This window comes from Copadichromis virginalis, linkage group LG19 (genome assembly GCF_057382275.1).
Source record: "Copadichromis virginalis isolate Kocher_CV1m ecotype Utaka linkage group LG19, C_Virginalis_male_GT1.1, whole genome shotgun sequence".
NCBI classification, from domain to species: Eukaryota; Metazoa; Chordata; class Actinopteri; order Cichliformes; family Cichlidae; genus Copadichromis; species Copadichromis virginalis.
The window spans coordinates 11,561,516-11,588,269 of NC_140636.1; the positions used below are offsets into that span (position 1 = coordinate 11,561,516).

The following is a 26,754-nucleotide window of genomic DNA, read 5'->3' on the forward strand; positions in this document are numbered from 1 at the left end:
GTGAGGTGGAACAAGAGGTTCACAGCAGCTGTGTGATGCTGTCACTGTCAATATGGAATTAAGGCACTTAGTTCAACCCAGCACTCGCGGAGCCCAAAAATGTGTTTTCATCAAATGGTGATGCTGATCTGTGCTGCGGTGGTATCTCAGCTTCTACAAGTAAAAACGTTTCATCCGTTCTTTCATTGTATGATTACCACAATGTATTTATTCATAATAAGAAGGTCAACATTAATATTTTCTTCCTTTTTATTGAAGCAGGTATGTCGAGTAATGGTTTTTACAGTTTGTCGTGAGTCCATATTTATAACATAATATAATGTGTTTCATTAGCGACCCGAGCAGTAAGATGTAGGCTAATTTAAAGGTTTATATAACATGTAAGTGGATTGTTTTATGTAAGTAATGTGGGGGGAAGAAAGAAGAAACGTTTCGAAGATAAAATTCTTGTTTAATAAGAAAAAAGGACTCGGGCTTTCTGTGCAAGCAAATATACTATTACTAAAATAATCAGCCATGTCTACTAAATGGATAGACTTGAGCAGAATTCAGTGCTTTGTGTGACAACTAATGAAACATTTTCATGTTTGCTGGATCTGGTTTGTCAATCTATGATCAGATTACTCCTCTGTTAGCCGCCGGCAGACTCGCACAGTTCAAATGTCTCTTTCAGCACTCTTATCTGCACAATATGTGAGAAATGAGTCTCAATATCTCTGACTTCAGTTATTAAATAATCGAATATTTAAATTCAAATAGCTGTGTTGTAGGAAAAAGAAGACTTTGATTTTTTTTTTTTTTTTTTTTTTCCAGCGCATCCGAAGTTTAAATCTTTTTGAACGAATTTGAAAAGATCTGTCTGGTCCTCATATATCTGTTCCCCTTTATTCTGCGTGACTAATAAAAAATGTTTCCTTTCTTTTTGTTTTGTTGTTTTTTGTTTCATCTGAATGAATATCATTTACGCATCATGAAATGTAATTGTTTTGCAGTTTAGAGTCCAAAGTGTTGATGTCTGTTGTTTTCGGGTTTCTTTTCTCAGGGGGCCATAGCAGAGTATGAAGTTTGCCCCAAGGACAACCCGTCGTACGTGTGCAACAAGAAAACAAGCTGCAAGAGCTGTGCTGTGGACCAAAACTGTCAGTGGGATTCTCGCAACCAAGAGTGCATCTCGCTGCCAGGTAACAGGGATGCTTGGAAGAAATAAAGCAGTTTTAATTTGAAAAGATTACGGCAACACACACACACACACACACACACACACACACAGGCAAAAGGCAACACGAATCATACTTAGTTTCTGAAATCTAGAGGTGCAAAACTGATAACAGAATTTAAATAGTCAAATATTGATACACAGCACAGATAAGCAGGAAGTGCTGAACAGATATTCACCAATTTTATCTCTCTAGTTATCAAACCCAAGTTAACTGTTCATCTATCAGATAAAGTCTGTCAGAAGGAAAGTCACTCCTACGCGAGAGCCAGGGTACACCCTGGACAGGTCGCCAGTCTATCACAGGGCTGACACACAGAGACAGACAACCATTCACACCTATGGGCAATTTAGAGTTACCTATGAATCCCCACTAACAGAAAGACCCTGGCCTGATGTTGGAATTGAACTTCTTTCTGAGAGGCAACAGTGCTAACCACCGAGCCACCGTGCTGCCCCCTCTGAAATCTATTAAAAATAATTAGCCACATGCTACACAGTGATGAAAGCTCTGTTTTGGTGAATGACAGAAATATAGACTAAAAATATTACAGCCAACTGAAACTAAACTGGAAATTAAAACATTTTTAACTAAAATAAAAAAATAGATTTGTGAAGAAAAATTACAAATTTTACAAAATCAGTTGTGAACTTGGAAAACGAACAAAGAATAGAATTAAAAACACAGCAGAAATATTCTTGGTTTTAGTTTACAAGTTACCTGATGAGGCATTGATGGACGTGTTTGAAACTTTGCATGTCTACAAGACGGAGACAACTGCTTTTTAAAAAGTTCTGTATTTTATTATAATACCTGTACTGCTTCTGACATACATAAACTGAAGGTGGCCAGTTTTTCCAGTAGATATACAGTCAGCTTGCATATTGCATATCAGAAGTATTGACGTCTACTCTCTCCCCTGCAGAGAACGTGTGTGGTGAAAGCTGGCACCTGGTGGGCAACTCTTGTCTGAAATTCATCACGACCAAGGACTCGTACGATAACGCCAAGCTGACCTGCAGGAACCACAACGCCGTCCTGGCCTCTCTGACCACACAAAAGAAGGTGGACTTTGTCCTGAAGGAGCTGCAGATAATGAGCGTGGTGGTAAGGAGAAGGGGGCGATTGGAGGGGGAAGTAGCCAGGATATTAATTATCGGATTAGAGAAAATGTGATATTCTCCTTGGGGAAATTGGGTCATCAGACTAGCAGAGAGAAAGATACCGATAAGACTTGAGATGCGCTGAGAGTGCCGGAGATAAAAATGGATAATTACAGCAAAAAGATCAAATCAGGCAATGACTGAAGAATGATACACTACTTAGACAACTAATGATGTCGTCTACAAAGAGCCTTCCTTGATATACAGTCTTGTTGAAGTAAGCGGATGTGGACACATTAGAAGACTAAATCAATAAGTTACACACGGGTTCAAAAGACCAGCACATCTGAAGTCCACTGTAAGAAAGATTTTTATTTCTCATGTTTTTCTCTGATTGATGAGCATAAATGGACTCTTGTGCCCTTTCTCTAGTTTTTGCCCTTGGCTGTCTTTTCAGTAGCTTTTGAAATCTTCTCTTTTCCTTCTTAATCTGAATGAGCTCTGGTTGGATTCTGTGTGTGTGTGTGTGTGTGTGTGCGTGCGTGCGTGCGTGCGTGTGAGAGAGATTTTTGAACCATTAAGTGTGAAACAAATCTCCCATTAACAAATCTCTTCCTCAGAGCTCAGACATCTCTTACTCGCTCCATTAGAGCACATGCACAAAAATCTATCCCTGCGATCAATCAACCATCGCAAGCTGCCGTCTTTATTGTGTTCACGTATCCGCAGATATGGACGGAGGATGGACCGGACGCACTGTTGGGTATCGGGTTGTAAAGTCTGAATTCAGTTTTTAAGTTAGTTGGGGTTAAACTTCCTTAGGTTTGTAAAAATTTGTGCATCTTACCAAGTTAAGCAGAAGATTTAACAGAAGTTTTATCTTCTCCAATAGTAGAATTATCTGATTTTTTTTCCCCTTATTTTGAAATGTTTGACATGAAATGATTTTATTACATTTTGCACATTAAACCATTAAGAAATCAATCAGTTCATTCATAAATAGACGAGAAGAAGATGTGTAGATAATACAAAAAGTATTTTGTAATATCAGGAAAGTCCCTACAAAAAAAGAAAAGAAAAAAGTAATATAGCTCTTTGTAGTTTCTAATTACATACCAAATGCAAATATTGCCTCCTTTAACTTAGGCCACCCATGCAAAAAAAGCGATCCTGCAAAGTGCCTTGCAGCCACCACACGGCAAATCTAATGCTGAAGCTAAATAAGACAATAAGACAAAATCACAAAGTCAGGCTGGAATTAAAGAAGTGTCTTTCATCCATTCTAATGAAATCGTGTAGATTTCCCCTGCTGGTCTAAATTTGTTCTGGTGGTTGCTTTTCGGTAATCTTTGTGCTTAAGGGTAGAGAATAATGGAAACTTAACCGCTCTGGAATAACATTGGTTTTCAATGATACGGGCGCAGAGATTTGAGAACAGGCTCCCTTGTTGTATTGATGGTGTACATCCAGTTCAGTAGTTCCAACGGTTTCCAGGCAGGTTTAATCAATCCGAGAAATGGCGATTGTATTCGATCTCAAAGGTACAGTTATCCCTCTCATGCCTGCGAGAGAGAGAAAAGTCTTTTTGTTTGCTACTATTGCAATATTAAAACCATTGATTAGAGATGAGTTGGATAACGGAGCTTCTCAAGTCAACTGAGGTAAAGTTGCCTTTATTGCCACTGCGCCTGGTGCAGTGTGTTGCACGTCAGAATGAATGAAAAGCTGCACTGACATTTTCTCTTTGTGTTGTAGTAAAAACATGTGTTTTGGAATTGATTTAGGTAAACTGATTTAATCTTCAGCATAAGTGTAACTGCCGCTTACGTTTGAGATGTTTTCCAGAAAAATCTGGCAGCAATCTGTTACCAAATTCGATCAGAGCAAAGAGCCATCGTGTGAAATCCTCCTTTGGTTTGGTGTTTACAGTACAAGGCCACTGTGACGCCGTGGGTAGGGCTCAGGAAAATCAACGTGTCCTACTGGTGCTGGGAGGACATGTCGCCGTTCACCAACACCACCCTGCAATGGCTGCCGGGTGAGCCAAGCGACGCCGGGTTTTGCGGCTACCTGGCCGAGCCGGCAGCCACCGGACTGAAAGCTCAAACCTGCATAAGCCCGGTGAATGGCAGCCTGTGCGAACGACCAGGTGAGCTCACTATGTTTATACACTCAACAAAAATATAAACGCAACACCTTTGTTACTGCTCCCATTCCCCATGGGATGGACGTAGAGACCTAAAATTCATTCCAGATACACAATATAACCATCCCTCCCAAACAGTGGTCACAAATCAGTCCAAATGTGTGGTAGTGGGCACATCTGCTATATTGAGATAATCCATCCCACCTCACAGGTGTGCCACATCAGGATGCTGATCTGACATCATGAGTAGTGCACAGGTGTACCTCAGACTGCCCACAACAAAAGGCCACCCTGGAATGTGCAGTTTTTTGCGCTATTGGGGGTCTGGGGACCCAGAACCGGTCAGTATCTGGTGTGACCACCATTTGCCTCATGCAGTGCAACACATCATCGCATGGAGTCTATCAGATTGTCAATTGTGGCCTGTGGAATGTTGGTCCACTCCACTTCAATGGCTGTGCGAGGTTGTTGGATATTCGTGGGAACTGGTACACGCTGTCGTATACGCCGGTCAAGCACATCCCGAACATGCTCAATGGGTGACATGTCCGGTGAGTATGCTGGCCATGCAAGAACTGGGACATTCTCAGCTGCCATCTGCCCTGAACAATGTGAACCATGATTCATCCGTGAAGCGCACACCTCTCCAACGTGCCAGACGCCATCGAATGTGAGCATTTGCCCACACAAGTCTGTTACGGCGACGAGCTGGAGTCAGGTCAAGACCCCGATGAGGACGACGGGCATGCAGTTGAGCGTCCCTGAGACGGTTTCTGACAGTTTGTGCAGAAATTGTTTGGTTGTGCAAACCAATTGTTCCAGCAGCTGTCTGGGTGGCTGGTCTCAGACGATCTTGGAGGTGAACCTGCTGGATGTGGAGGTCCTGGGCTGGTGTGGTTACACGAGGTCTGCGGTTGTGAGGCCGGTTGGATGTGCTGCCATATTCTCTGAAACGCCTGTGGAGACGGCTTATGGTTGAGAAATGAACATTCAATGCACGGGCGACAGATCTGGTTGACATTCCTGCTGTCAGCATGCCAATTGCACGCTCCCTCATTGCTTGTGGCATCTGTGGCATTTTGCTGTGAGACAAAACTGCACATTCCAGGGTGGCCTTTTGTTGTGGGCAGTCTGAGGTACACCTGTGCACTACTCCTAAGGATGTTTTACCAGTCGGTGGTTGCTGGAGTACTTTTCTATGCTGTGGTGTGCTGGGGGAGCAGCACAGCAAAGAGGGACTCATCCAGGCTGGAGAAACTGATCAGGAAGGCTAGCTCTGTGGTCGGCATGAAGCTGGACACTCTGGTGACAGTGGCAGAGAAAAGGACATTAAAGAAACTGATGGACATTATGGACAATGCCAGACATCCTCTGCACACGGCCATAAACAACCAGAAGAGTCTGTTCAGTGACAGGTTGCTTCTCCCAAAGACAAGAACTAACAGACTTAAAAACTCCTTTGTCCCACACGCCATCAGACTGTTTAACTCCTCCCTGGAGGGGAGAGGGAGGGGAAACAGGAGGACAAAGGAGGGGGGAACAACTAAGCTGTAGTGCCTCTTCACCTCACTGTGCAATACCTTTTGTGCAATACTTTTGTAAATAGTCAACGGTGCAATAGACTCAATACTTGAAATGTGCAATTCACTTGTATTTTTATTTTTATTCCTATTTATTCTATTTATCCCCTTCGTATATTTTATTTATATTGTCTCTGTATTTATATATGTGTGTGTGTGTGTGTGTGTGTGTGTGTATTATATATATATATATGTATATTATATTATATTATTATATATATATATATATATATATATACACACATATATAATATTCTGTAACTCTGTAACTTCTGTCGGTGCTGTGCTTTTTTGGAAATCGAATTTCCCAGAAGAACCCACCCGAGGGATTAATAAAGTTCTATCTAATCTAATCTCTAATCTACTCATGATGTCAGATCAGCATCCTGATGTGGCACACCTGTGAGGTGGGATGGATTATCTCAATATAGCAGATGTGCCCACTACCACACATTTGGACTGATTTGTGACCACTGTTTGGGAGGGATGGTTATATTGTGTATCTGGAATGAATTTTAGGTCTCTACGTCCATCCCATGGGGAATGGGAGCAAAAACAAAAGTGTTGCGTTTATATTTTTGTTCAGTGTATTTTAAAGTCTTTTAATGCACATGTATTTTTACATAACAGAAAAAAGAAGTTGCATGCATGAGTAATGCCATGTCTAAGAACTAGCTGAAGAGAAAGGGTTTTTTTCCTCTGTAACCTTTCTGTCCGTTCTTGTTGAGGCTGCACAAGTAGATTGTCATGCCTGATGCTCATTTTTGTTGCAGATGCCTCATGTCTGCCTGATGAGGCTGTCATTAGGCTGATACTGGGTACACAAAAGGCAGATGGAGGCCTAAATGGATTTGTGAATAGCTATGAGGCTCATTATACCTCTTGCTGTAACAATGACACCTTTTAAAATTCACTTGTGTTCATTTCTCACCCTTTAAAATGAGCTTAAGAGACTTATAGCTGCTGCTTTATAATGCCCTGGAGTTCAGCAGAGGCTGATGTCCCACAGAGGCATCTGTGCTAAAAGAGTTTGTTGCATTTTACAGCCAACCACAGTGCCAAGCAGTGCCGGACACCCTGCGCCATGAGAACCACCTGCAGCGAATGCACCAGCAGCAGCAGCTCAGAGTGCATGTGGTGCAGCAACATGAAGCAGTGCGTCGACTCCAACGCCTATGTAGCCTCCTTCCCCTTTGGCCAGTGTATGGAGTGGTACACCATGAACACTTGTCCACGTAAGAGATCATTTTCCCGTTATTGCAATTCGATTTCATTTCATCTGCCTACATGTTATAAAAGTATAGCTCCTCAATAGTTTCACTGTTCCTCCCTTTTTTGCCCAAGGACTTCTGGCAAGCAGTTTTGGCCTGAGGGTCATTTCATGACCAAACAATCAAGATGAGAAACCAACTAACCACATTAAAGTGGGATTGAGGCTAAAACCAAGTTTTAAAACCTTTAGCCGTTTAATGTAGCCCTTCACAGTTTAAATTCTTAATCTCCTTTTAGTAATACTTTATTTAACAGAGTTATTTCTTAGAATGAAATATGTAATGAATTGAATTTCAAGGGGAGTAAAGGAGTTTCATTTAATTGCTCCACTTAATGACTAATTTATGTTTTAGTCAGAGCACAGCAGTAAAATTGGGCACCCTTACCGTCGTCTTTGCTGCTGCAATTCGTAAATGTTTTGGATTCCGATCAGCGGTGCATCACTGATCTCCTTGATCTCTGCGTCTCTCATTTAAAATCCCATTGATTGCACGTAAAATATTTACTTTTAAGAGTTGCCAGCTCATGCCGGCTGCCCAGTCATTCTCCTACTTTGAACAAATTGCAGCTGCTGCCATAGCAAAAACACTCTAGAAGAAGAGCCCGACACTTGAAACCGTTGCAGCATTTCATTTAAAGCTCTGAAGCTGCAAGCAGCTACATGTATAACTACCAGCCCTTCAGTCACGATTCATTAGTTGCAATTTAAGAAACGAGGAAAACCCGGCGAAAAATAAAGCATAAATCTGAAATCTGTGTATGTAGTACTGTAGCTGCAGTTAATATACTCAATCATTCAAGCATATGCTGCTCTGGAGATCTTCACCAAATTTACAAAAAAGGCTTGTTGATTATTGGTCTGTAGAGTAGAGCAACTTTGGACTGCTAAATGGGGGGGTTAACCTCCATTTAGCTGAACAAATAAAATTGTAGCCCTCCACTGCCCTCCAGATTATCGATCCCCATCGGATCGATAATCTGGTTTGATAGTTTGAAACCTGGTACTTTTTGGATTTCGTCTTTGCAGCAGAGAACAATTTTCTTTTATGAAACCTAGCAGGTGAATCAAGTTATTATAGCCATCGATGGATGAACTGCTCATGGGGCGAGAGATGGAAATTAAAGGCACACATTCATGTGCCATGTTGACTGATGATGATTACATGTTAAATGGTTATCCAGCTTATAGATAGCTTTTGAAACTCTCTTCCTTTCCAAATTAAGTGGAAATTAAGCCAGATTTTTTTTTTTTTTAATAGAACACACATTCAGTTTTTCTGAAGAAACTGTTTGACATTTTTTGACAACCACATTCTTGCCGGGCTATAGATGTGAAGATCAATCCAGCTGTCCACTTTGAAGCTAAAAGCAAAGAGGCTAGCTTTGATTTAAAGAGTGAAATCTGGTGAAACCAGCTGGCACGACCCTGCTAAAGGTCGAGAGCTAACATGATGTAACCTGTAATGTGTGAGGAGATTATATTATAGCCATTTCCCTCCAGTTCCAGTGTCTTAGCTTTATTTTAAGCTAACTCAAAAATGATCACGCTATCGCTTGCTGCTACTGACTAGTGTTTTATTCTCATATAAGCACAATTTTCTGAGTACCGGTATGTCGAGAATTCAGAGCTCTGATTGTTGAAATACTGATGGTTTTGTTTGTACCTTCCAACACAGAATCATTTTTAAAAGCCGTTTTTATTTTTACAGTCAAAGAATTCAGAAATATAAATACCTTTTTAATCACCTGGTGCTGCGTTGTGTTTCACTTCAGCGGAGAACTGTTCTGGATACAGAACGTGCGGGCAGTGTCTGGATCAGCCGGGCTGCGGTTGGTGCACTGACCCCAGTAACACGGGCAAAGGTCAGTGCATCGAGGGTTCCTACCGCGGGCCCTTCCAGACCTCTGTCCCGGCCCCTTCCACCCTTCCTGGTCTGCCCGCCAATCCTCAGCCAGCCCTCAACGCCAGCATGTGCCCGAGCGAATCAAAGTACAACTGGTCCTTCATTCACTGCCCAGGTAGGAACGTAATCTAAGATATTAGTTATGTGACATTAAATGACATTCATGCAAATTAATTTCACACACACATGTTGTGGGGATTACAAAAATGGTTGTCTGTTAAATCTGCGTTGTAACAAAAACCTAAATGTGAATTTATCAGACAATAGGCATCCAAAGAAAGTATGTGTTTATGTTGCATTTTGGGAAAATGTGTTTCTGTATTGTCACTTTGGTTTATAATTGTTCCTCATTATGTGGTACAGACAGGCGGACTTGCATTTGAAGGAATTACTCACTTAGCTTAATAACTATAGTGATCTTCTCATCTAAAATGATTGAAATGCTGCTTTAAAGAGACTTCTGGCTGCTCTGATGCCTCTTATGACACACTCGAGCACTGGACAACAAACAGCGTTTTGTTTTTTTACATAAATTTACATAAATTTCTCTGCTCAGAATAATCTACTCATTCCTTCATGTTCTGTCTTTATCGTACCCCCCTCTCGTCTCGGGGTGTGATGTTTATGCAGTATGTTTGTTTACTCTTTTGCAGCTTGTCAGTGTAATGGTCACAGCCAGTGTGTCAACGAAAGCATCTGTGAGAAGTGCGAGGACCTGACAACCGGCCGACACTGCGAGAGCTGCATCTCCGGCTTCTACGGAGATCCGACCAACGGGGGCAGCTGCCAGCGTGAGTATCCGTGGGCCGTTCGGCACGACGCTAAATCAGCCAGTCGGTATTTCGGCACGAGGCTTCATTTAACTTGTCAGTATTTTACAGTCCATTTTTATGTCAGCCGTTTTCCTGATTCCTCGCTGCACCGTAAAGCCTTCCCAGGGATATTAAAGATTTACTCCTTTACAGCTAATGCTGACAGTCAGTCAGTCGGACAACAAATCAATTGTCTATTCCTTCGACAGGTTAATTTAGATTACAGGTATATTACAGCCACAGTGTATGTTGTGTGATTTTTACTTTTTATGCCTCCCTCTGGTATGTACATATATTTATTAAGTTCTGCGTCTGTGACAGTCAATCAATAACCTGTCCTGTCTCCATTCAGCATCGCTATCTTGGCAGCGTGCCCCCTCGGGGACATTAAAGGCATGCTTTACTTCACAGCTAATTGGTTTGACTCAAGAGGCATTATGTGGACAAGTAAAAAGTACACAGTCAGTGCCTCAAAATGGAGATTATTATCAAATAATCAAGATGACACATGTGACTAAATGATGATAAATCATAAGGTGGCTCTTTTCTTCCAAGTCCCCCACTGTTAGCAGACTTGTATGTATTTCACAGCTGTTTCTACCAAAGGGGTGAGTCATTTTAAGAATGATAAATGAGGATGAATTAATATAAAGGATGATGCGCATTAATGTTTGTGCAGGCACCTTAAAATGGGTCTTTTAAAAATCACCAAGCCTAATAGACATTTCACACGTGTTCACATACAAGACGGTTCTCTCTTGGGAGATGGAAAGTTGTTCTTCTCCTGGAGAGTGCTGCCTCGTTGCGATGTGATGGGCCAGATTGCCATGACTGCTGGTGTGCCCGTGTAGTTAACATAGTTTCAGAGGATGAGGCCTTTTTTTTGAGTCTCTAGGTGCAGCGGCCTCATGGGAATCTTTGAGCTTTTCAGTTAGATTTCAAATCCTGGACTCACGTGCTTCGTACACCTTCCGAACACAATCCGATGATAGTGGTGGGAAAAACCGTTGCGTAGCCACCGTTGCAAATTATTGGCCACAAGCTAGCTTAAAAAGATGTAAGAATTAGATGTTAAGCTTTAAACAGCATGGGGAAGCTGAGAGGTGGTGCTGTGCAATGCTTTATTTTTTAAAGCACAGATGTTAGAGTTGCACATACATGTATGTTCATGTATGGCTTCACCACCTTACTTTGGTGTATGGCAGACCAAGGGTCACATAAAATAAATTCAAAAAACTGACAGTAATTCTGGCCTCTGGCTCTAATGCAAGTACTGTTTGGACAACAACACATAAAGCAAAATCTATACTTCCTGGTGCAAAACAGTCTAAAGGTAAAAACTATATCCTGAATCTTTGCTGATTCCCATCCATTTGTCCAGGTTTGACCTGTAAAGGGCCTGTTCTGGCTCGTGGGACACATGTTTGACAACCCGGGTTTAAATGAACTAAATAATGTGCTGGATGCTGTTTGTGCAGAATATTTTTATATGCACTGACAGTAATGATTCATCTGGAATGATTGTTATCAGAGATACGTTAAACATTCAGTCATATTGTAAAAAAAATCAACTGTAGAACTCATAACTGTGTTTAATAGATGAAATAAGAGCTTTTTCACTTGCGCAATATTATGAGAACTCAAAGGTGTGTAGCCTTAAGAAAAGCACTTCTCTGTGATATTAATCTGGTTCAGTTTGCCAGTAAGCTTGAAGACTGGACACTAGAGCAATGGAAAAGATCATGCAGTCATTTGTATTATTGTAGTGTCTTTGCCTTGCAATATAAAGCTCCTTGAGGTGACTGTTGTGATTTAGCAATATATAAATTGAATTGAATTAAATTGACCTTTTCCATAGTGGTTTGTACATCAGGGTAAGAAGTGAAGCCGATGAGGTGAAGCACCCCTCATGCCTCATGCTCACAGCCTGTGGGGACGGTGTTATTATGCAGGGTCAGCTGGACCACCTGGATATACTGCACGATGGATTCTTTTTTTTCATCCAAGATATCACGGACATATTCCAAGATGACAATGTCAGAATTCATCATCCTCACATTGTTTGGTTCAGAGAGCATGAGACATTGTCACACATGGATTAGCCAGCACAGAGCGCAGACTTTAACCCCACTGAGAATCTTTGGGATGTACATGAGAAGACTTAATGCAGCAGAGGCGGTCCAATGAAATATTAGCGGCGGACTTTGAATCCTCATCCTGACCACCAAGCTGGAAGTGACAAGATAAAAAACAGAGCTTCACTATTATCACGCAGGGCAAAATGATTTAATACAGGAAGAGGCCATTAATGGAGTCTGTAGGTCTTATAGGTTATGAATGTGCTGAATCAAGTTAATCAGTCATTAGATTATTTATATATGTGTAATATATTCACTCTACTGTGCAAGTCTTGTGTGTGGTTGCTGCAATGATAAGTAAAATAATTTATTTATCTATTTATTTATTTTTTCAGCCTGCAAGTGCAATGGCCACGCAAGCATGTGCAACCCTAACAATGGCAAGTGCTTCTGTACCACCAAGGGCATCAAAGGAGACAGATGCCACCTGTGAGTTTCACATTTCATGATGCTCGCCTGTCTCTCTGTCCTCTTTTTCACTCATGCGATGTCTGAAGTCTTTACTGTAATATTTTGCACCCCTAGAATTCAGATTGCTTGTGGGGTACCGTAGACTTTATTTTCTAGTTTGTCTCTGTGCAGCAGATCCATTATGTGTTACACCCAGAGAATCTGACAGCACAGTAGTGGTACCGGTCTATAGAAAACCCTCAAATAGCCTTTTTTAACTTTTTCTAGGATTTTTTTCTTGAAGATGGTCCTTTGTGATACTACTAGGGCTGAACGATTATGGAAAATAATCTAATTGCGATTTTTTTGCCCCAATATTGCGATTGCGATGCGATATGCGATTATTTTTTAAGGTCTTTGTCTTCTGTATTATTAAACAAAGACAAGCAATACATCATATAGTATGGCCAATACTATATTACATTAATTTTAAACTGTTCTTTCCTGGAAGACAGACCTCTGTTATGATGACATGAGGTGATGCATGAATTGATGACTGACATTTTTATTTAACTTCTTCAATCACAACAGTATATTTGAACATACACAATAGTTTATTTTTAGCTTACAAACATCTGAGCATAAAGTGCTGACAAGGAACCCTGGTGTAAACATTAAAATGAAAGTCAGTACAATGTGCAGATTGCAGAAATATACATAAAAAAAATCAGTGGCTTTACCACACTCAGTTTTTCGACATCTGTGAACTACTAGACAGTCATTCAATTAAAAAATAATATTAAATAAATAAAACTAATAAATAAAAAATACACACATCTTACTGATCTCTGCAGTCAGTAACATTACACATAAAGTGCAAACATAATAGCAATTGTATAAACACACACACAAACACGCCTTTAAAATTTAAAGGCGTGAAATTGGACGGTCTAGCCTTCTGATTAGCGTCACCGCTGTCTCGGTGGAGTTTAATAAACTCGGCCGTCTGCTTCTTGCTATCTAAAATATAACCAGACACTGGTGTAAATTCTCGACTGTCTCATACTTCTGTTTAATAAGTTTTCTGTTTGACGTTTAGTCAGCTGTGTGAAAACCAAGGAGGAACCCACCCGGGGGATTAATAAAGTTTTATTTTATCTAATCTAATAACTTTAATCTCAGCCAAACCGATTTACTCACGAACAAACAAAACACTGAAAAAAGCCCAACAATAACATTTTTAGGTTGTCTAAGTGACTTATATATTACGTTTAACCCGAGCAGCGAAACTCCGCGGTGATCTGAAAATGATGTGCCGGGAGTTGTGCCGTTCTCGGCCGCATCAGTAACCCTCGAGCTCCCGGCTAGCTGTCGAGCTGGTGGGTAGCAGACGCCTCTGAAAACGTCGAAGCACTTTTGCAAATATGGGATATCTTGATAAACCGAGCAGATATTTGATGTTTACACAACTACTTTCTCGCCTGAAAATATGTTAAAAGTTTATTTTGTGACCCAGAAAGATTAGTATGAGTAATTTTAAAACTTAGTAGCGGCCGCCATTGCTGGAAACTGGAGTTTGGCTGGGCCGCGCTATGAATTCTGGGATATGGTAGTAATTTGGACAGCCTTCGGCACGTCGCTGTGACGTAATCGGTCTACAAATGCGGCCTCAGGAGGATGCAGCCCATGAATTTGGACATGTCCAGAGTATAATCGCAGCCTTTGCGGTTAGAAAATTGCACTTGATCATGTCGCGATATTATCGCAAATGCGATATATCGTTCAGCCCTAGATAGTACGGGCTTGTAGTTCAGCACTTTGGGGATCAAAGCTGGTAACTGGTCAATCACAGGCATCAAGGCTTCTGCAATCTGTGTACTGTGAAAACAACATTCAGTGACGAGTAAAAGTGTGAATTCCTTTTAATGATTTAGTCAACTTCTCCAAAAATTAACAGCATACATGTATTTGTCAGTTGTTGAGCTAACCCAAGAACGAGCCTGTCAAACCACCAGCAGATTGAGAAATGGGTTTCCAGTAATCAACAACCTTTATGTGCAAAATTGCTGAACCACATGAACTTCAGTGGGTTTTTTTCCTCCCCTGAAATGTTATTTTCCAGACCTGTAAAGCCACATGTTGAGATTTCAAAATGAGAAACTCTAACCATGGCACAGCGCAGCAGCAGCTGTTCATTAGCGCTTGCAGCTATATTTTTAGTACTTGTCTTAACCCTGGACTTCATTATCAGAAGGTTTTCCAAAATCCATTTAAAAAGTTGAGATAAGGTTTCACAAATGATTGGTCATCAGTATGAAAATGAGGCCTTTTTTTCGCCTTATTAAATTTCTTTAAAGATTTCGTAGGCACACGTTTCCTGTGAATTCCCATCACGCTCACTCGGTCTCCTTTTAATCTTTTTTTTTTTTTAATTCTTTTTCACTGTGGTGTTACTTCCTGGCTGAAGGTTAACACTTCTCTTCCCTCTTTCCTTTCTTTCTGACTTTTCTACCATCCCTGTTCATCTTTCCCTCTCCTCTCTTCAGGTGTGAAGTCGAGAACCGCTACCAAGGCAACCCCCTCAAAGGAACATGCTATTGTAAGTGGAATTACAATTACTAACGTCAGTAAAGGGGTTTGTGTGTGCGTGCGTGTGCGGTGTCACATTAAGAGAGCACTATGAGGTCTGAATCTCTTCCTTGTTCATGTCAGTGGCAAGACAGCAACACGGCTCCTAAATCAAAGCAGTTTGATGTTTAAAAAATAACATCCAGAGCCAGAGCTGCTCTTTTAACCCTTTAAAACCGGTCAGAGCGGGCACGCTCCGTTTTGCGTAACTATTTTTAAATCCCGGTAGCACTGCGACCACGTGAGCTAGCGCAATAATTTTTTTTGCATATGAAACCGGAGGAGTTGTACTTACATCTTATGCCATCAGCTTGTCCTCGATCGGTTTCCTTCCACATATAGCTTTGCCAAAAACTGCATAAAAAGCGCTTGCAGGAACAAAAACATAATATTCCAGAAACTCGCTTTGCCGATCCGATCAGCTGTTCGTAACACTTCCTACGTCCATCAGCGTGAACTATCGCATGTCCGCCATGACCTGCCCGAAACCGGAAGTGACGTCATTTTCGCGGAAATGTAGTTTTTTACCATCAAGGCCTCATGAGCTTATACTGATGTTTTTAAAAGTTATGTTTGACTTTATGACTTTCTGTGTCGTTTCTGGGATGCTTAGGACTCAAATTGCACTGCTGGAAATAGTTTATTTTGATGCACATGCTGCTTCTTTGCAAATTTGCATTATAATATTTATTTTCGTTTTTCCTGCAGTGTATAAAAATTGGTGTATTTCAAAAATAAAACTATGAAGACACTCAAAATAAATTTCCTGTGGTGGGAAACTAGTTTGTGCAACTTTTTTGTATTTACAGTTTTGAGCCTCTTAAATTTCTCTAACTAGAAATATATGTTAAAAAACAAAAACGATTTTCAATTTTTTTGAAGTTTATTGCACTTTTTTGCAATTTATGTAATTACTATGCACTTAATGCATGCATATTATTAAAATTTAGGCTGTAATGGTTGTATTGATGTATAGCAACTTGAAATGCTCCAAAAAATGGCACTACAGCATGTAAAAATATAATATAAGCTCTGGCGGACTTGGTTCTATGGTAGGTCTTAAAGGGTTAAACAAGTCGCAGGTGGAAAGAATTGAAAGTGAGACGCAGATGAAATTGCCAAAAAAATGCATGTAAGCTTATAAAGGACCGTCTTGCTCTTTTTGCACCTGTGATAAGTCATTTTGCAGACAGATTGCAGTACAGCGGTCCTGCCATTTTTAATCTCATTATCTGATGATTATGGAGGCTAAAGTGATGTCACGTTTGTCTAATCATCAGTACTTTCTAACCCAAACAAGCTATAAATCATGTTGGACTGTATAGTGTTAAATGGTGTGAAAATGTTTCTAAGGCATAAATGAGCAGGAACATTAAGTGTTATCCATATTTACCCTGAATTAATTGGATAGTTTGTTAAAAATCAATCAACTGTAAATTCATTCCTCATCAGATTATTAATCTATAATGGAATTTAACAGCTAGTGTTCAGACACATCTTATTTTTGGTAGCAGCTGTTGCTATTTGTGGTTGTAGCAAACGCCCCCGTCATCCAAACACACTGCAACTTTAATAAAGAAGTCGGGCAGTAATTTGTAATTGGGAATTTTCAATCAGCCTGTGAGCCACGGTGATCTGATTTTCTGCTTCGCACAATATGAGTCTACGTCCCCACTGTGTTCGTTCGGTTACCTTGCTGGGAGCTTAGAGGCGTGCTGCCAGTCACTGCCAGCTCACCGTGGCTGCTCCTTCTTGTCCCATTACTCCCTGTAATATTTCAAAATGACCTGCTGTCAAAAAAATGCCAGCAGGGACTGTTGTTTTGTATGTGCGTTGGTGGGGAACAGTAGTGGCAAGCGCTCGGTTCCTGACACAAGCTGCATTTCCTGTTACTACCTAATAATAAAAATAAACTCATGTCTGCCGGTTACATTCCTTTTAATGTGAAGTTGAAGCAGTTGGGAATGTTTTCTGTACATTAGACGTTAATTACATTAGTGTTTTTTAATGACAGCACCATGTACTATTATTCAAATATCTATAAAGCTTTTGATCAGTGTTACCCTTGCTGTATGGAGAGGAAACAAACTAACAAATAAAACCCTCCAATTTTTCCAAGTACGTGATCCAGCTGTTTAAATTGATTTTTGACTGAAGTTGAACTTTTTTGTTGAACTTTTTGTTGAGGTGGGATTATTTTATGTTTACTTATTTTCGAGATTTGGCCCCATCTAAATCGCTCTTATCCAGATTATTTGAGTGGAACTGTAACTGCAGAATAACCCCTGGCGTCTGAATGCGTCCGTCTCCCGTGTTTTGTTGCGCTGTCCTGAAAGTGACCTTCAGCTGTAATTTACCGCTAGCTGACACGCTGTCATGTAACCCATCCTCTGTCCTGACCTTCATCACAGAGCACGCTCCAAAATCCTCAGGTCTCGAATCGAATGTTTGAAACGGGGAAAGAATGGGAGTAATTTTCTGAAACCATGTTCTTGTGTGACTTTCAAACTAGACTGATTGAGTTGTTCTTCTGCTTCTTTTTGTAATCCCCACCACATTCCTCCCACGCTGGCTCACTGGCTTCAAACAGACACGCTCCTCATCGACTACCAGTTCACCTTCAGCCTGTCGCAGGAAGACGACCGCTACTACACGGCCATCAACTTTGTGGCCACACCTGAGGAGGTATGTGTCTAACAGTGAGCACCCCACCGCCACAGCAGCTGTCACTTCTGTGAGGATTAGAAAGTTTACAGTTGTTGTCGAACAAATAGGCTCACTTCTTTGTCATTTTAGGGATAACTTAGATGGTAGTTCAGTAGTTTACATGCACACCGATTGTACTGGACAGGCAGGAAGCACGGTGACGCCAAAACTAACTTCAAAATAAAATAAGAATCAGTATTTAATAATCACTCAACAAACTGAGTCGACTGGTTTACTATGTTCCCTGCAGGAAAGTTTCCTCGCTGATAAGCTGGTGATCAGAGCGAAGAGTAATGTGGCCACTCATCAGAGAGTCAGTCACACAGATGTTTTTACAGCAAACAAAAGCTTGTCTGGTCGTGTTTACCTGGCTGCAGCATCTGGGGCCAAAATTGAAACATAAGCATCTGATTAAATGCTCCAGATGGTATTTTTCCCCTGACAAAGCTTCTACTAAAGATTTACAAATACACAATCGGCTACAGGGGAAGCTCAACTCTTACAGCAAATCACAACATATTTCGATATATATTTAGCAAATCCAGGAAACTTGTGGTGAAGTTGAATTTTTAGCTGTTTGAGTTGTTCCGCAGTTATTTAGTAAATCAGAAACCAAAAGATCGTTTACAAAATATAGAATTGAGCAGACGATTTCAAAGTCCAGACAAAGCGATGATAACATCTGTGACGCACATGTGTAACAATAAATAGTGAAGACATCTGGATTTCTCGCCGTCTAGCTTCAGCCGGCTTCGCTGAAGCTGTTGAAATGTTAATTGTTGCCTTTTTTTTTCTTTAATAAATGATTGATTCATGAACGCCGGCTTTCAGTTAGTGAGTAAACATCAATTACATCTCAGCTTACATCCGTTTGACATTATTTGAGCTTCACTTACAGTGAATGTGATACATACAGTGTTCAGCTGCGGTGCTTATTCAAACATTTGATTTGTTAATTCGGCCTCCCATTAGCTCTGCAAATTTGCTCTGGTCTGCAATACAGTAAGTGCTTGTGCAGCTACAAAGTGATACCGGAGGAGTGAACAAAGTCGCTGCTCTGCAGTTACAGTAAAACGTAAGGGCTTTCCTGGTCTGTGTGCTACGAGCAGTTTGTTTTTCGTTTACTCTGGTGGCTGCAGTAAAAAACGGACTCGCCCATCTTCACTGAATTGCGGTTCGACCACTATGGGGCACGTGGGGGAAATGACACCAGTAAACTGATGATGATGACTTGTCCGTGTTTCTGTCCTCAGCCAAACCGAGATCTAGACATGTTCATAAATGCCTCCAAGAACTTCAATCTGAATGTAACCTGGGCCACCAGCTTCACCGGTAAGTCTCAACAAAGCCCCTTATTAGTGCTGCTCAACGAATTAGTCAATGAGCTAATGATTGGCCAGTGATTGAAATATGCACTCAAGTGTTTAAATTAAGGCTTAAAATGATAAATATTACTGATTTTCTCAGACAAAGAAAGTGAAGATGACTGGTTTTATATTCATGTAATAACAAGTTAATGACAAGGTTTTGTTTTGTTTTTTGTCACCATGTTCACAGCTGTTTAAAAATGATATGAAAAGTCACCTGTCTTTCCATTGTAGTAGTTTCTGCACCAGGAGATTTACAAATGTGAAGTAATGCAGATATTTCACATTTGTTGTGTCAATAAAATTCCACCAGACACTGGAGCAGAAATGAGAAATTCTCCTTTTCTTTTTGTCTTGTCTTGTTTTTTCTTTTTTTTAAAAATAATTTCCTCCATCATCTATAACTTTTGTATGATTTGACATTTTTGTCCTGTCTTCCCTTTCCCCTTTCTTCTCCTCTTTTCTTTATCATCCTGTTATTTCTATTTTCTGTATTCCTATTTTCTCCCTCCATCTCTGTCCCTTTTTTGTGTCACCCAGCGGGCACCCAGGCCGGAGAGGAGATCCCCATCGTCTCTCGGAGCAACATTAAAGAGTTCAAAGAAAGCTTTTCCAATGAGAACTTTGATTTCCGAAACAGCCCCAACATTACTTTCTTCGTCTACGTCAGTAACTTCACGTGGCCCATCAAGATCCAAGTAAGCAACTCGTACGCTTAACGATAACTGATCCGTTTTTGTTACCATACATATTTGTAAAGCAGGGAGGTAAAGACAGGCTCACTACAGATTAATGCAATACTAAAATTCTGTTCAATTTGTAACTCTATATTTATGATACAGCTCCACTGTGAGCAATACATTTACATAAAAACTGACATGTATTGATGACTCAAATGCCAAAGAAGCGTGATCGATTGTCAGTTTATGGAGTGCTCTTATCTGGGCACATTTACTTCTGCCAGACAGAGTAAGTCATTCATGTGACATCTAAGAATCAGCATTCATTCACTGGTTTGATGAAAGTGAAAAGAATGTTAGATATGAATTTAAAAGTGTTAAAATGAGAAGCTTGGTGTATGACAAAGTGTGGGAAGTAGAATTAATGATGGCCGGAAACCTTAAACGTGACAGGTAGAGAAGGTTGCTTTGTTTCTGTGTCACATATATGAAAAAGGGGACGAGTTTACCAAATGTAGCTTTAAGTCAAATTCACTGGTATTTTGCAAATATAATAATAAACGTGAATTTGCTGTGCAATTGTGTAACTTTATTAGCAGCGTCCTCCTGAAATGCGCCAACAACATCGAAAGTAACATCCTCCTCTCTACCCCTTAACGCTCTTTTGGTCGCTATGGTAACGTGTGAATATTTCTTTCAAAATAAGACACAACTGCAATATGAGTTAACCAAGTTAACGATAAAACCCCAGAAACCATAAATTTCACACCTGAGCCTAAACTCTCATGGCCCAGTGCTAAATGACTCGGCCCGGGGGTTGGGGACCGCTGACGTAGCGGATCAATACAGGGCGTCCATGACCCTGTTGGGGACACTCCCATAGGGCTTAAATCCAGGGCTCTCCACCTGTTGCTCTTAGAACTGAAGAAGCTTCTCGGATAAGAGGTGAAACGTCTTTAAGACACTTAAATAAGTCCAGAGGCTTTTCTTTCCAAGCTCCTTAGACAACTCTGAGATAAGCAGTATCCGCAATGCTAAAACAACATACAAACATGACACTTTAAAAGCCAAAGACACCTTTATAGAGTTGTAATTTATGTGTTAGCTGTGTGTTGTAGTGGTTACTGCAGTTTTGTTTTTTTTAACTTTTAGAACAATTATCTATGTCAATTTGAAATTTCCTCTGTCACCAGGACAGAGGACAGTTTGCTGACTTTGTTCCAGGCCTCTGAATTATTAAAATTAAACCAGCTTGGTTTGACTGTACAGACAAAACAGCAGTGGTGTTTAATTTTTGCTCGTTTTTGTTATTGTGCAGCATGTAATGGAGCTGTGTTGTTTTTTCAGAAAGTAAGCCTTTTCTTTTCACCTGAAATGAGTTCTTATTGGCTTTATTGCTGACATAGTTAGCAAAATGGTAATCAATACAACACTTTACGTCTCAGTACTCAGCGGCTTTGATTCAAGTAACACTGTAACACAGACTCGGCCCTGATTAAAATGCAGCTGTACTCAGTTGCCTTATGCTTAACGACTGTGTTGTGTTTGAAACGCCTCATACAGCTTTGTATCGACATCCTTACACGTGTAGTTGTCACTGATGTAGGATGTGGCTTGTTTTCTGTGTAGATTCGTAGAGTTCTAATAAAGCATTTCAGGAAATTGCATCTGAAAATGTGCCGTGTGTACATGGGTGTTTGTGCAGGGTGGTATAAACTCCTGCATCAATACAACCTGTTGGTGTAATAAATGAATGTTCTGCCAGGACTGCGCGCTGCTGGAGGGGGAGAGTCACTCTGGGCCTGGCTTCCTGTGCCCGACTGTGTGCCTCTCCAAACAGTTCTGGGAATGATTTTCGGTGGTTGCCCCCCTTGCAAGCTTCTTCCCCCACCTCTCGCCCTCCTCCTGTAGGGGAGGAAAAAAATAAAATCCTGCCTCCATCTACCATATCCTGCCTTGTGAGGGCTTTTAGTTTAGAACACCCAAACTGCTGCCAACCAGCCTCAGGAGGTGCAGCTCCACAGCAGAGCAGAGAGCTTAGCTGACTTAGCTCCCCCCACACCCCACTCGGCCTCTTTTAGGTCCACCTCACCTTCTGCCTTCCTGGGTGGGATCATGTAGAAGATCACCCCTATTTTGAAACTAAAACACAGGTCTGTTGCTATGTTTTTTGGGTTTCTTGCCCCCTACTTTGCACTCGTGGAGTTTTATCTTCGTCAGCTAGGTAACAATTTCTGTTTGGTTTTTTTTTGTTGTTGTTTTTTTAAACCACTTCTTCTGACTAATAGTTCTTGATTTTTCCTTTGCCTTTTCTCGCTCTCCTCGCATTCAGCGGTCTGCTGCAGTGTGACACTTGGATACGTGAGCGCGCTTGTGTGTGGAACCGTAGGCGGCAGGTCCTCTGGTGTTGGCAGGCAGAGATCGGCATGCTGGAAAATGGTTCATAAACAGCAACTTAGAAAGAGCAAGGGCAAAGTGGAATGTTAAGTTGAAACACATGCTGCATTCAGAGTGCGCGACGCTAAGCTCTCTCTCTGAGCTATACAGGGCTCTCTGTCTTTCTCTTGCTCCCTCTCTTCACACGCCACCTCAAGGTTGCTTCTGTTTGCTTTCACAGGGTTGGAAGTGGCGCTCGAACAGCAGGCGCATCATTTTGAAGGGAATTTGTTTTTTGCTCGTTTTACCTTCGCTCCACTTTGTCCGAACACACGGTTGAGTTCAAGCTTTTTGGAATTATTACACATTTCTTCACATCAGATCAAAAACTTCTAAAAGCCCTGAATTGGATTACAGGACACACCCCGTTGTAATTAGTCTCATTTACCAAATGAGATCTTTCCCAGTGGTCGGAGTGAATTCCGTGATGAGTTCATCAACCGTCGAGCTGCTCGGATCATCAAAGCAGAATCAATTGCAGGGAGATTAGTAAGCCCGGAGTTCTCACACACCTCTTTTCTCCCTTTTTTCCTGATGAAGAATAGATCAGATTTTAATGATGTTTGTAATGAAACACAAATCCCAGACTAATTACATTAAAGACCTGTGATCTCCTGTTCCGTGCCTTAGTGAACATGTCATGATATGGTAGAGATTACAACGGCCTGCAATTTAATACCCCGCCGTGGAGTAGCAGCATCTGTAGCTATCAGCTGACTGCTGCTCTGCATATCTGTACGGACCCGTGTAGCGTTTATCTGGGCCATGCCTCGCTTCCTGGTGGGTGTGTCTTGATAGTGATCGCAGAGAGGTTGGAAAACAGAAGCAGTGGTTTTTTGCAGTGACTGATACAACATAAAATTACTGTATAAAAACTAAAGGAAAATGAAAACTTAAAAAGGTACCATGCACATTAATATAGTGGTTATATATGAAAGTATTCTACCTTTAAAAAAATCTACATGTTTAACACCTTAATCTGAGATGCACTAAGATAACAGGAGTAAGTACTTTCCTTAGGAATACCACTTACAGAAATTGATAATTGCGTCACCTTGCAGTAATTGCATAACTCATTTCTAGTTTGTAAAGCGGGTAATTTAGTCTTAATTTAGATTTAAAGACTAATCGTTAGATTCTTTCTTCCTTTTTAAGTTCCTCCTGGCGTGATCGGAGGTGTGGCTCTGTGTTTCTCTTTAAAATATGCCCAATGTTTTTGAACATATTCCTGTTCAGCTCAGAAGCTTTACTTCTTTTTAAAATCTGTCATTTTGGCAGCATGCTGGAGATTATCGTGCCAAATGTTCATGTGACTTGGAGTCATCTTTTAGGCTTTTTACTTTTTTAGCTTTCCCTTTTTTTAAATCACATTGTTGTTGCCTCGACTTTCCATTTTGGTGTGTGTTTGTCAGTTTAGTCATTCTAAAGGATCGTGCTTGTTCATAAAATGGCAGTACTCCTTTGTTTTGGCTCAGAAACATTTTAAAACATTTGACACTGAAGTAAGTTTGCACAGATTTTACTTACGGATTTTGTTGTTTACTGTACATTTGAAAATCAGCCAGCTACTCATCATTTTCCAGCTAATCTAACTTGCTCAGTACAGTAAAGTAAAACTGTTTACTGACCTTTGAGGCTTCACTTTGACTGTGCTGTTTTGAGAAAAATGTAAATTTTTCTGCAGTGTATGGCTGCAGTGACAGAGCTGCCATGCTGAGGTTTAGCAGGTATAGTGTTGTTTTGTTGATGACGGTTCTTTTTGTGGTGTTGTTTTTGCCCCTGTATCAGGATTAAATCAGTCTGAGTTTGATGGGAGTATTATTACTTCTCCAAGTATTTGGTCACAAACACAAAGCGCTGGACTCTTGATTGTTCCTCAGAAGATGTCAGATTCATTAGATGGTTAAGTCATTTCACACCAAAAAACAGAAAGAGAGAAAACCCTCCAGTACTGTTACAGCAAAAGTCCAGAGTTCACCAACATCATCATACATCATTTGTATACACCAGGGTTGTCAAACATAAGGCCCTGGGGCCAGAATCGGCCCAGCAAAGACTCCAATGTGGCCCACTTTGACCCCCATAAACTTTTCTGCAATTTTCTACATTTATTATTTGTGTTGATAGATTTTTCATTTACTACACAACATTCGTGTAAGTTTGACGATCTGATCGACCGCTTGTCACAATCAGCTGGTTTGTTTTCAGATGTCGTTCACAGCAGCACGATAGAATCCAAAGTTCTACACAGTCCAGCACATTTAAAATGACTTTCCTCTCAGACCCCTTCCTTTATAGCAGAACCTGTTGAGCAGGCATCCCTCGCAATGATAACGACACTTTCCTTCAAAACTCCAATATACTTCAAGCAGCTGTCAGAATCCATTAAGGCAGAATATTTCCAATCCTAATGCCCGGCGGCAGGCTGACAGACCCTGCTGTGAGATCCTTTACAATCCCTAAAGAATTCACCCTCTGCTGGGCACATAACTAGAGCGTCGCCCAGGCCGCCTGCTGCCACCTTCAGCCTGCCTGTCACTGACAGAGAACCGCACATTGCTGACACTTGAGATTAGCCGCTACAATAACTGTTATCGCACATCTTCCCAGTGCCACAGCCTCCTCACACTGTTCAAAATTGAGTCGAAGCACTAATGGCACGGAGTTATGTCGCTGCTTTTTCTTGTGCTGGACAAATTGGCGTTGTTTTTGATGGGGTGGGGGCAGAGAATTATGAATCTCTAATCAACGAAAAAGAAAAAAAATGCGACGGCTTTGTTAGGACGTTGTCATAAGGCATGCTGGGTTTCAGTGCCCCGACCGACAGGGCTTCTTTGATAATTCTATGCTTCGCTCTTTAAAGAATTCCTGCAATTCGCAGGTTCATAAGCTCTCCGGTGCGTTTTCTCTCAGCCTTTCACTTTTACCCCCACTTTACATTCATGAGGACGAGGAAGTAAAATATTTCCTCCAAACATTTTTCTCTTAATTGCAAATAACTTAATTGGCTTCTTTAAAAATGGAATAATTTCCTGAAATGCCTCCGCAGGGTTTTTATTGAAGATGCATGGATGAATTTTAAGCCTAAGAGTTTGACAATGCAGCATTGTGTAATGTCAAAATCACATATATTACACTGCAGTAAGTTAAACATAGTCTTGTACTTTTAGTTAAAATGAGGCGTTCATGTGTCCTGCCAAAGATTGGCAAACATTTTAATGAACAGACAAACAGCATATTCAAACATTTGGTCTCTTAGTTTGGAATCAGAACGATGCCACCTTGAAACGAAACCGAAAAAAATATTGAAACCGAAAATAAACGAACTGAAAAATCTTGTATTGAAACCGGAAAAAAAAAAAAATGATAGTGAAAAACAATTCTTCGCTTACAATTTTTTTTTTTTTCCAGTTTCAATCTGCTGGCACGGTTTTGGCGTCCAGGGGCGCGCTGGGGGGGGGGGGCGGGGATTCCGGCCCGCATGTATTTGCACACATTATAGAGGCCACTAGTGCTGACCATTGACTGTAGAACAGTCAATGGTGCTGACCAAGCTGCCATCTTTCTCTCTTCCCGTCTTTCAATGGCTGCTTCAATTTCAGCTTTACCCTCCAAACCAGTGGCGGAGCGGGGGGGTGGCTTACTGGGCTTAAGCCCGGGTTGTTTTTTCAGAAGCCCGGGGTCTTTTGGAGTGTAATTTTTTCATAGTTAGATGCCTGGCTGACAACTGTATAAAACAAAAAACTACACACAATATTCGAAGCACATAGTGCACACTGTGGGAATTTACGACTGTGCGTAAATCCCCCCTAATATTGGTATGATCCGAGCTCAGACACTAAGCGGGGCGGGGCAGCTGCTGCCTGCGCGCTGTTAGAGAAACTGAGCCAGGCAGACAGAGGAGAACTGAAGTTCGACCAGGTACCAAAGCAAATCATTCGTACTGTACAAATAATGTAAATATGACGGTGTATCACAAAAGATTGATGTTAAACTGATCACTTGACCCATATTACGTTACTTTATTCTTCAAGTGAATCAACAAATGGCGAAATGAAAAGCCGAACAACAACAATGCTGTTTCTTTAGAGAGTCTTAGCTTACATGTGTGTTTATTTCATATTTTCAGTTGTTACCCTCCACGGCTAAATAAATCTGTTTCAGTAATGCACTGATATACAAGAATGGACATAAGGAGCTTTCAAAGAAAAAACTCTGGAAGTATTTTATATATTATGCTTTGTACCTTGTTCAGTATATTTCTATGCAAAACAAGAGGAATTTCAATACACAGCAGTATATTCACAGTTTAAACCAGATATTTACACTTTATGGAAAACACAAGAACATTTTTTTTACTGTACAACATCAATTT

General features: G+C 40.8%; 1 protein-coding gene across 3 annotated transcripts in view; it reads left to right on the forward strand.

The window, feature by feature from the left end:
* Window positions 1-26,754, forward strand: part of atrn (attractin) — a 138,281-nt gene that overhangs the window by 39,796 nt on the left and 71,731 nt on the right. For all 3 annotated transcript variants that reach the window (XM_085441610.1, XM_085441611.1, XM_085441612.1), the window contains exons 14-24: window positions 1,043-1,181; window positions 2,143-2,324; window positions 4,250-4,469; window positions 7,093-7,281; window positions 9,092-9,337; window positions 9,876-10,013; window positions 12,508-12,601; window positions 15,109-15,161; window positions 17,781-17,875; window positions 19,150-19,228; window positions 19,804-19,961. In XM_085441610.1, the coding sequence (XP_085297736.1) occupies window positions 1,043-1,181; window positions 2,143-2,324; window positions 4,250-4,469; window positions 7,093-7,281; window positions 9,092-9,337; window positions 9,876-10,013; window positions 12,508-12,601; window positions 15,109-15,161; window positions 17,781-17,875; window positions 19,150-19,228; window positions 19,804-19,961 (1,593 nt within the window). The remainder of the gene's footprint in view (window positions 1-1,042; window positions 1,182-2,142; window positions 2,325-4,249; window positions 4,470-7,092; window positions 7,282-9,091; window positions 9,338-9,875; window positions 10,014-12,507; window positions 12,602-15,108; window positions 15,162-17,780; window positions 17,876-19,149; window positions 19,229-19,803; window positions 19,962-26,754) is intronic.